At 34.0% G+C, this 11,874-nt stretch overlaps 1 protein-coding gene across 1 annotated transcript; it reads right to left on the bottom strand.

The window, feature by feature from the left end:
* Positions 1 to 632: 632 nt before the first annotated feature.
* LOC114289260 (NADH:ubiquinone oxidoreductase, 17.2kDa subunit) lies at positions 633 to 9,577 on the bottom strand. The gene is made up of 5 exons (XM_028232923.2): positions 9,385 to 9,577; positions 7,977 to 8,003; positions 4,249 to 4,340; positions 1,149 to 1,258; positions 633 to 1,056 (listed from the first exon to the last, which is right to left on the bottom strand). Exons 1-5 carry the CDS (start codon positions 9,471 to 9,473, stop codon positions 901 to 903), a joined length of 474 nt encoding a protein of 157 aa, XP_028088724.2. The 5' UTR covers positions 9,474 to 9,577; the 3' UTR covers positions 633 to 900.
* Between the last annotated feature and the right edge of the window lie 2,297 nt (positions 9,578 to 11,874).

The raw sequence follows: 11,874 nt of genomic DNA, 5'->3' as shown, positions 1-11,874 counted from the left end.
CACGTTATTGTTCAATGTGCAAGTGTGCCCAACAATTTTCACCTTGAAAGCCATGCGTCTTGGGTTAGGTTATGAAATCTATGCTTGGATACAAAACTAGAGCTCTAGATTAACAACTCCTCGACTGTATATCGATCCCCATATGAGGGACTATCAAACCCCATGGGGTATAATACACAATGCGGGAGTTAAGAGGAGTTAAGAGGACTCGAGATTAGGAGTTAAAAATCAAAATATTCTCAAATTATTATAAATAAACCACATAATTTATCTCTAGTGATTCCAAACCAAACATAGTGCAAGTTAAGATTATACTAATACCTCTCTTAATCCACACCCTATTAACAGAATTGCACTCTGCTCCTCAAGGGTTAATTGAGTTCAACAGACTGTCTATTTTGGAATTGAAATAAAGCAATTCCCTCTGCAAAGGCAACATCCTCGGATAGCAAAACTAAATTTGTCTTCTTTTTACAAGAAACACAAGCGAGCTCGTGAGAGTTCATAACAAACAAGAAAGCACAATGGTCAATCATAGGGTAACGAGGAAGAATGTTCATGCTAACAGCTTCAAAGTGAATTGTGCTAGATGATCATCCGTCCACAATGCATCCATATGTTTCAACATCATATACCACAAAACAATTTTAATTGAATAAGAAGAAAAAAGAGGCTCCGGAAAACTCCCATAGCTGTTAAAAAGTCAAATCTATAAATGGTGACCGTGAGGAACTATCCATGGATGGTGGATGTAGGACCATGGTTCAGTGAAAATATTTATGAATTCACTTGCTGTGTTTTCCCTAACAAGCATGTTCACACATTCCTCAAAAAAAGGACAAGAATTTTATTAATCAACAGCACAAGCTTCTCATGGAGCTCGTTTGAAGAAGGAAAAACTTAGGGCTTAGTGGGTTCCCATGCTCGATACCTGGTCCAGTCTCTCTGCCCAGGATTGAGGCTGTGTCCCTTAGAATGATAGATATACTCATCGCCCTCTCCAGATAAGTTCTCTTTGTGTTCAACTCCATACCTCTTTGGTTTCAGCATCAGAAGCTGCAACAAAAATGCATTTCTATGGTAATCAGCATTTTTGCATTACCATATGCTGACAGTTAATAGGTTGGAGATAAAAAGGACAGACGCACCTCATCTCCTGTGTGATCAGTTATGAAGTGAAGCCAACCATGCCATTCAGCTGGCACTTGTGAAGCATTGTAGCGGTCCTTCGATGCATATTCCACCCACCTATGTCTGCCTACAAGACAATATAATATATATATATATATATATCAGCCAAAGATGCAACTTTTGTTCAGTTCAGGCCCTTTACATGGAAAATATCCACATACACTTGAACAAACAAAAGAGATATTAACATCTTAACCAGGTGGATGATTGTAAGTGATAAAAAACATATTTAGTTTCCCCATAGATATTTGTGTGTTTGCAATTTACTCCAAAGGTTGAGTCTCAAATTTTATTTTATTTGTAGGCTTAGTTTTGTCTTGAGTATATCGTAGTGCTACATCATTGAGTCGACTTCAGCTTCAAGCCTTGATCATTCAGACAAACTCTGCATATTGGAAAATTAAACTCATGTATTGCATTGACATAATTTAGAGGGTTCTTGCCCTTAGTTTAGTTTTGGAGTACAGACTAGATTGGCTATTTAGAACCCATGAACTTGATTATTTGAGCCTTGGACATCTGATTGGTGTACTTTTTGTCATACACGAAAAAGTATGCACATTCGAACGCATGGTAGTCCGTTCGGACGGGATCATCTTTTGAGTGTCACAAAGTAGGTCCAAAACCTTGCTCGTTCGAACACATAAATGTTTCAGTCAAATGCATAACCTACTGGAACTGAGGTTCATTCAGGGCATCTTAAAAGCAGGTGTCACCAATGTTCGAATGCATTGGCATTTGTTTGAATGTGTCTCTATACACCTCATTTTGCAGGTCTAGAGTTGAATTCTTTGAAAATTTAATTACTTGTTCATGTAAGATTTCTATACACTACATATTAAGACCTACTCATCCTTGTATAGGTTACCACCTATGTTACACGGACTCTTCGAAAATAACTAAAATACCCGAGCTGGACACCCGACACTTGAACAAAGGTATGGGATTTTTGTCGACTACTTTTCAATGGACACTTCTTATATAATTGTATATAACACAGTTATTATATGTACGTATTATTGTATAATTGCTATAAATGTCTTTTCACCCTGTAAGTTACATATAGTACCACTTTATCTCACATACTTTATTAAAATTATAAAAATATAACATTTTTTGCCGAGTCCACGTGCCCTTAAATTTATTATTTGATGAGTCCAACCTCTAGATACAAACCCATACCCGAGTCCATGTAACATAAGTTACCATTACCACTGCATTGAGAGCATTTTCCTGATAGAGCTTTTCATATAATCCACTGACTTAAAAGTATAAAATAACAATTAATGGGGCTTGAACCTACAACCTGTTGAAAAATCTACAAGTCATCAAGTTCTAAGTCTTGATGGAGAAAAGAATTTTAAGCATTTTTAGCCTTAGGCTATACTAAGTCTTGTGTAATTTGTAGTTGAAAATAGTTCAAAACAAGATTATTTGGGCAAAACTAGTGTGCCCGGCTCAAAGCCCGCTTGAGCAGACTGATGTTGGAGAGGCACGCACAAGCAGGGTAGCACTAGAGAGGCAAATTACACACTTGAAATGTGCTTAAGTGGTGAAATTTCCACAATCTAGCACCCTTAGAGGCCCACATAGGACCTTTGGCCCTTCAGTCCAACAGACACAACAAATAATCCTACAACACCCCTAATTTCTCCAAAGCCCTCCAATCCAATACCTAGGAGATCTACACCATATTGATTCACAAAAAAAAAAAAAAAAAAGGACTAGTTTTGCTCATACTTGGGAACTGCAAAAACAAAAACAACTATTCTCTAATTGTTTTACAAAAAAGACTCATATCATATGCACATAAATCACTCTTGGTTGCCAAGTCAAAGCCACTTGATTGTGGACTTGAAAGGGAAGACGTCATGGCTACACATCCATGGTTGTGTTGTAAGCTGTTTACTTCAATCTTTGTATCAAACTCTTTCATTTAATGGATTTTAACCAGTAGGAGTAAACCTGGTTTTTTAACCGTGGGGATTGTCATTCCCATGGGTTTTCCACATATATATATATATATATATATATATTGATTGGTAAAAACAAAGATACCTGATAAAATAAAATAAAAAGAAAGGGTACCAACGGGGTGCCCAACCCATATACAAAAAGATCCATTAGCTCTAAAAAAAAACACCACCTACTCCAAGACCTTTATGAAATCCAAAAATTTATTCAAGGACGGATTAACCATCCCAAAACGCCAGCTATACGAAAAATGTAAAAATAAATTCTCTTAACCTTTAAAACTGGTTTGACAACGCAATCAAACGATCTTCTATTACACTCGCCCCAAATCATCGACATAATCGCCAAACACACCAACCGCCAAGCCTTCTTCCCCCTTTTACCCACTAGAGCTCCTCCCCAAGATTGCAAAAGCTCCGAAACCTGCTCCGAAGAAACCCACACCACGTCAAACAAGGTACAGGCCAATGGCCACAACTCCTGAACCATCTCATAATAGATAAGCAAGTGATTCACAATCTCCCCATCATGTATACACATACAACACCATTTAATATGCACATCCCTTCTTCTAATCAGATTGTCAATCAAAAGAATCGCACACCAGTTGACGTCCAAATATATTATGTTGACTATTATCTTGCTTTGTTTATTTATTATGATATCAACGTGGAAGACATGATTAATATAATGAAATTAGCAAACTGAATTGATTTCGATAATCACTTGGTAAATTTCAATTGGTAATTTGATTTAAGAACTTGGTTGATAGAAAAAAAAATCGAATTAAGAGTATGCCTATTCAAAAACCCCACCCCCCTGGCCCCGCCTCAGGCACAAATGTTTCCACTTTCGCCTATCAGAGCTAGAATCACTTTTTTAATGACCACTACGAAAAAGGAAGAATATTTATCAATAGTCATAATGATTGAGGCAGGAATCACAGGTTTATAGATATGCAAAAAGATGATTATCGTTTCCGTGTTTTCTTTTTTTCTAATCTACATTTGGTATTTTAAAAAAAAAATACAACAGCAGAAAATAATATACACAATCAAATGAATAACAGAAAGCAACACTTACCGTATTGAGTTTCTCCAAGTTTTTCATAATATTTATTACCAAATTTATCAACACCCACAAGAGTTGCACCTATGTTGTGAATCTTGGTTTGCCTGAATAAAATCATTAAGAAAATATAATTGCTTCATTAACAACTGATGATTAAGTAATTGTTTGAACATTAAAAATCAAGAAAGAAACCAAATTTTAGGAATATATTTGCTTAGAGACCGCAGTAACAGAAAGATCTCACTTGGCCATCATATGAGAAAATAACAAGAAATAAAGGCATATGAGAGAGAGAGAGAGAGAGAGAGAGAGAGAGTGTTACCAGAAATTCTACACAGCAAATAAAGAGTAAAAACATAAGCAACACATGACAACCATTTTCAATCACCCACACCCACAACTCAATTTTAATTGAATTGAAGTAGTCATACAGAGCACCTCTTATACACCCTTACTCTAGGACCTAAAAACTTGAAATAGAATAGGAAGAGCAAGAAAACTATATTGTATTCATGTATAAATGTGTTTGTGTCCGCATGAAACAATATTTTAAATAAAAGAACTGATATTTTTCTTAATGCCAATTCCACAAAAATGTCAAAATTCAAATACACTGAATTGATTTGGGGCCTTCCAGAATGAAACAATAAATGTGTGAAGAACCCATGTGGGATATGACACGACAAGAATATGTATATATGATATGTGTAAGCATGTTGAATTGGGTAAACAACCAAGAAGCATGTCTCCTAACTAAATTATTTACTATTAAATTCAATATAACAACTTTTTCCAAGGAAAGGGGAGGCCCTGCCCTAATACAAGGGGCAAAGTTACCAAGGGTAGCACTATAGTCTATGAAATATGTGTACTTTGACAAACATGTTGTACCCGTACCAGTACTTACCAGCGTATGGTACTTCTGTATACATACCAGATACACAAAATACTTATCCAAGTTTTTTCTTCTTAATTTTTAACGTACTCAAACGTACCTAGTATATACCTAAACCGTACCATACCGTACCTCAATCGAAATATTATTTTCTTAAACTACAGAGATAAAATTCCTTTCGCTAAACTTCTTTTTTATTTTAGTTTTATACTTAGTACGATTTTAAAATTAAGTTATGATTTGTAAGTTATTTAATATAATAACATTTAATTTTGATTTATACCTTTACTTTTGACATTAAATATTAATCGTAAATTGGATCTTAACAAATTAATCCATTTAATCACTTCTTGCATTACTTCAGATTAAAAATAAATATTTTTTTTTACAAATGTACCAAAGCCGTACACGTATCCTATTTTTTTTAAAATTTTACCGTATTGACGTACCCATATCGTACTAGCCAGTACTCGTATCCATATCTGTACCCGCCAGTACTCATACCCGTACATGTACCCGTGCTTCATAGACTATAGTTATGTGGCTAGCCTAACCATAAACCCCACCAAACCCATTGATCCTATTACCATAAACCCTAAGTCATCTTTGGTTCTCTTTAGATCTATACAAGCAAAACACGGAAACTATTACATTTGCAAAAGTGAATTTCAAGACGTTTGCGCCTCATTTTGCCAAAATCCCTGCTGATCAAGGGACAGGTGGTTTAGGATTATCATTATTATTATGATTATTTTGGTTTCTAAGTTTAGGAAGCTATTTGTTCTAATTTTGTCGGTTCCATCAATTAAGGAACATCTATTTTGGAAACAAATTTGAAATTTTTTAAAAGACTAAGGGCAGTTACTAAAAGGCTAATAAAGGCATGAGACGAATCGATGTGGCACATGATAAAAGGATGTTTTGGAACAGTTATTTTGAAGACCAAGTAGCCAGAACAGGAGGACAAGTGGCACAGGACAGGGATTTTAGTTGGAATGCTGTGGTTAAAGCAAAAAATGTCAAGGGGGTGCAGTTTGATAACATCGATGAAGGGACTCTAAGGCCTGGTTTGGCATGTCTTGAAAAAGACAAAAAGTCAAAAAGTTACTTAAAAAGCTAAAAAGTTATCGCTAATTATATGATCAAATCAGTTTTGTATAAAAAAAACGGATGGTGTTATAGTTAACTGATAAACAAAAATCAATCCGATCAATGTGATTTCGATATCCGATCAATGTGATTTTTTGCAGCCATATAGTACTCGACGAGTTCTACATATTGAACGGTTCAGATTATCAAAATGGGACTCGTGGTGGGCCCAACGGGCCGAACAGCACAATCCAACTAGTTGCCCGCAAATGAGGCAATCATTTCCTTATCTCCTACACTTTGCCCAGAAAAAGGTGTCATACAGCCTATTACACTTACTTCTCCTATATACTTATTTATACAATTTTTTATTACACATTTTTTCGTAAAAAGACAAAAAGTTAACCCAAACACCAATCTTTTTTTCCTCAACTTTTTAGTCTAAATAGACAAAAAGTGCACTTATTTAGGACACCCCAAACAACCCCTAAATACTGAGGAATGAATCTGATGCAAGGAAGGGAGCTGGAGTTTCTAGTTTCGTTTATTCCATTAACGATGTCTCTCAAAGCCAATTATGTGTTAAATACTTGAAGTTAATAGTTCTTTATTCATTGACAAGCATACTTTGTTTGGCTCTTCTATTTTTTATTTTTACTTCTTGTTTCAAGTTCTTTATTACAAAGAAGTCCTTGATTCTAGGCAAAAAGACCATGAAAAATTGCCTGGTTATTATTTATGTGATTAGAATTCAAAGTTACACAACCATCAATTACGATCTAACAATATTTTTACCAACGCAAGAAATTTTTTACAAATTCTGAGCAAGATTGCTAATAGTTGGAGCCCAACAAATTCTTCATTCGAATTTGTGCATATTTGCTTTGGAATAACTCATTTAATTATCTCATTTCACAGAGATCTAATCTTTAACTCCATTTAAAAATCTTGGTTGGCACCTTGCAATATTGGAGGCAACATTACATTTTCACTCACATTCTAATGATTCATTGTCTATCGAAACGTAGGAGCCATAGACTCTCTGAATGGAAGACTTCTTTTCTTTACTGCAGCACATACTTAATTTTTACTATATATAACGTAAGCCCCATCGAATAGCAAAGAAGTTTTCCAATATATAAATAGGTAAAAGAACAAACAAGCAAACCATTTGGAAGACACAAAGATGCTTATGTTGCTGAAAGATCGATAACTATGTTACATGGACTTTTCTATTTCCTCCAAAGTACAAGTGTCCACCGGATATGACAAGGATAAGGGCGTGGGATATGTGTCCAACACACGCACCCAATTTACACACTTGGATCCTCTAATTTTTACCATCTTTTAGAAGAAGAAAAAGAAATACTAAAGCAACAATTCTAACATCTCACATGGATAAGAGAGAGAAATTTCATATTTCTTGTAAATACTATTTAATTCCAAGTACATTTCTACAGATTTTTTATTGATTATCTAAGAATATTATACAATACAAAATATATAAGTGTCTTGACACGTCCCCGTACTCATATCCAATTTTTGGATACATATCCCAAATATCATTTAGGTTAATGAATGTCTAACACTTGGATATGCACCCACACCCGATACTTAATACCCCAAGTCCATGTAATATAGACCATACAACAACGATCTCACTATTTATTTACCTAATATTATGTAACCATGGTCCTTCACTACAAATTTTCAACTAGTAAAACCCTATCAAGTATGAGTAAGACACTTTACTTACAAAAGGTTTCCATCCGCAAGGCAACTCCTGTAAAATACAAACAAGGAGAGGAAATATTAGCCATTATGATCAAACAATTGAACATAACCAAATACCAATAGATAAGCCACCTCAAGCATTTGAATGAATAAAATTATCACTTAAATATATTTTTGATAAGACATATTATCATACTTAACTATATGAGGTTCCAAAAACCAACAATTTCAAGTTTTTTTTTTTTTTTTTTAAATGAAAAACATGAAGTTCTAAGTGAATCATCAGTAAGAGGATCAGAAATCATATTGATAGCTTGTATTCCACAAGTGAGACTCTCTAATCAATTAGCCATCTGGGGAATGTTACAGAACTAAGAACACGAATTTCACACACCACTAACTTTAAATTGGGCCCTAAATGGTATCATTGATTGAATTATCCCGCCTGCTTTTCCAAGCTGCAATTTTTTTCATTTTTAAGTACGTAAAGCACTCTCAGAGTCATCCACCAGCATACACCTCAATTTCAGGCGTGGAGAACAGTGATTATTTCATTCAAATTTACTCCCAATATAAGCATGTATAACTACCTCAGAAACAAGCATGCTAATTTACCCAGCATGAACAACTGAAGAAAATAAACCATCAATGACAGTGAATATTCTGACAGACCCACAACATTCTAGCAACTTTGTACTCATTCATCACTGGAGTTTGATTTGATTTTACTCCTTAAAATATGAATTTGACACAAAACAAACTTGACAATGATTTAACTATGGCTCCATCTGGTTACTGAATAATTCAAGGAAAGGTAACAAATTTATTTGGTTGAGTTTTCAGAACTTGTTTTCTGATTTTTTTTTTTTTTTTTTTTTTTTTTGAAAAATTAGAAACTAGTTTGACAAAATAAAGATCAACAAGATTATTTTCATAACGAAGATAATGAGTTTTTTACTATTTCAATTTTATTTTATTTTTTTTCACTAAACTAGCTTATGAAAAATTCACAAAACAGAATTCTGAAAACTCAACCAAAAAGAGTTAATCATTTTGAAAAAACCAATCTAAATGGTTTCGCGATTTGCCAACCCTAGATCAGCAAAAATCAATATTAATATATATTACACACACACACAACCAAAACACAGCCCAATTTGCTAGGTCTGGATTGTTTTTCTAAAATTCCGCCAATCTAAAGGAAATTGAAAGCTATTCTTTCTCAGCAACCAAACGCAGATCAGAACATAAATTTTAGTGAAATGAGGTCTTTCAGGTAGGAAAAAGTTGAAACTAGTTTGCAATTTTATTGCTGATAATATAATGTTTCAAAATAAAGAGTACAATTTTCGTAGCAATCAAAAATGAAACATTGAAAAAAGCGAAAAGCTATACATAACTAGACAATCTACAAAGGGAAGAAAGCATACAAGTATCCTTCTTCTCTGAGCTCCCTTAAGAAGTTTCCAAGGCCTCTTTCTCTGATCGACTTCAACGCGCTCTTCAACAACGACGCCATTTCACCCTGTCTCTCTCTCTCCCTCCCTCTCCACAGCTTCAGATTTTACCAGGAGGAATCCGGATCCTCCAAGAGTACTTATTTCCTGTGGTAGCGACCACGGTAGGCCTATTTTGAAAAAAAGCCAATTTTTTTTTAAAAAATTAATGTGTAAAAATAAAAAAAAGATAATATAAGAGCATCTCCAACGGTGTACCAAATGTTTCACCAAATCTGAGTTAAAAATGGGTCATTTTCTTAATTTGATACTTCGCGCTCCAACCGTTCAACATCAAATCCGTTTCATCAAATTTGCGCTGGGCAACCGGTTGGTCGACCGGCCGGTCAACCGGTAACGGCAAAAATTTTTTTTTTTTTTTTTTTTTTACCTGTTTGAACCTTTTTTTTTGAACTTTTTCAACTTTTGGTGGTCAACCGGCCGGTCGACCGGGTGGTCGACCACCTAGGCAAATTTTTTTTTTTTTTTTTTTTTTGAGTCGTTTGAACCTTTTTGTGAACGGTCTGAACTTTCTCCGGGGCGACCGGTTGGTTAACCAGTTGGTCAACCGGATGGTCGACCCGTTCGTCTCATCCCAACGGTTAGGAACAGTGATTTGGTTAAACGCTTCGCCTGCACTCAATTTGGTACCATTTTTGCTGAATTCTGGATTTGATATCGATCTGGTGAAACCGTTGGAGCTTAAAAAAGTGGCTTTTTCACCAAATTTTAAATTTGATGCCAGGTTTGGTTCACCGTTGGAGATGGTCTAATTCAAATAAGCTAATAAATCAAGAGAAAATTGATAAAAAAAATTACTTTAACAATTGTTTAGATATTTTTTGTTGATAAGAAATCACACTTTGTAAAATAATTCAGTGAGAAGTCCTATAAAATATTTTATTTTCAATTTTATTTCTTGACTTTTTTTTATTTGTTTGATTTTTTGTTGACTATCTGTTCAAAAAAAAATTATCTGTTCAAATAATTTTCTTTCTATTTAAATTTTTGGTCTATCTGTTCAATTGTTTGGTCTATCTATTAAATTTTTTTAACTTATCTATTGAATTTCTATAATTTATTTTTTCTATTAGTTCAAATTCACACTATCACGACCTATCCGGTAACTAGGGCTGGATTCGCAACTAACTAATTATAATTCCAAGTAATTAAATTAAATAATGCAGCGGAATAAAATAAAATATGTAGATAAATATCCGAAGCGTACATAGAAATTATTATTATTGTAATGATGTAACACGATTACAAGAAGAACAAAAAAAACATGATATTCATATCAAATTTAAGGGTCTGATCCGCAGGGTAAAACTATCCTTCCTTAAATTTCTTCACTTGAAAGGAGTTTTAACAGCTATAAGCATATGACAGATTGAAAAATATTATACTAAGAGTATAAGGATATATAAATCACCATGGATAATTACTTTGGCTAAACAATGAACAGTTTAGCTCGAATCAATTATTTTTAATAACAGATATATAATTCAAAATCATAATCACGGTACAGAACAGAACAGAGGGTCAATGGATCCATGACAGACAGAGGGTCACAACGTGACTAATCAGAGGGCCACCAATGGTTATTTAAGTCCCCCAATGCATGGGACTGTTAGAGGGTCACTAAAGTGACAATTCAAAGGGCCAATAATTATTTAAGTCCCAAGGCATGGAACCTCCGTGGCGGTACTTATTCAAAACTAATATTCATAAAATCATTATCAAATAATTTTTAAAATTTAAACAAACATATCCATGAATTTCAATTTAAGCAAATAGAGTTCAGAAAATAGTCCACGTAATTGACACATTAATATAACCATAAAACATAAATTATATAAAATAAATTGTGATAACTCAAAACATTCGTAGAATATATTATGGTAACTTAAAGTATAATATTATTTACCTTATTATTGACCCTTAGCCTTTACTTTCCTATTATTGTTTACTAGTATGCTGTATCTGCGCTGTATCTATGTATCTTTTTGTTCATTTCCGAAACTTAGCGACTCACTATTTATAGAAGTGTATAGTCATGTAGCAAGTTTTACCACCATGTGTCACTTAATCCATTTGCCATCTGCTCCTTCCTAGGTGACTTATCCTAGTTAAATATGCATATTCACCACCCTAGGTGCTAGGGTGATGATAGGCCATGTATATCCCTTTTTTTTATTTTTTTATTCACATTTCACTTTATCAACCATTCAATATTTTATTACACTTCAATCATAGATATAGATATATATATATATATGTATAATTTTTTTTTCTGTGGTATTTAATTAAACATTTAGGATGTCACATTTCTCCCCTCCAAAATAGAAGTTTGTCTCCAAAGTTAACATACCTTGGTTTTTGAAGAGGCGTGGATGTTTGGCCCACATTTGATTTTCAGCTTCC

This window comes from Camellia sinensis, chromosome 1, assembly GCF_055761805.1.
Source record: "Camellia sinensis isolate YWXY chromosome 1, ASM5576180v1, whole genome shotgun sequence".
NCBI classification, from domain to species: Eukaryota; Viridiplantae; Streptophyta; class Magnoliopsida; order Ericales; family Theaceae; genus Camellia; species Camellia sinensis.
This window is presented reverse-complemented; position numbering and strand designations above follow the sequence as displayed.

Coding starts and splice junctions, on each gene's coding strand:
- LOC114289260 (XM_028232923.2), bottom strand. CDS start 9,473: ATGGCGTCGTTGTTGAAGAGCGCGTTGAAGTCGATCAGAGAAAGAGGC. Junction 4,341..7,976: donor CTTGCGGATGGAAACCTTTT/GTAAGTAAAGTG, acceptor GATTTTATTCAG/GCAAACCAAGATTCACAACA. Junction 1,057..1,148: donor CTGATCACACAGGAGATGAG/GTGCGTCTGTCC, acceptor TTTTTGTTGCAG/CTTCTGATGCTGAAACCAAA.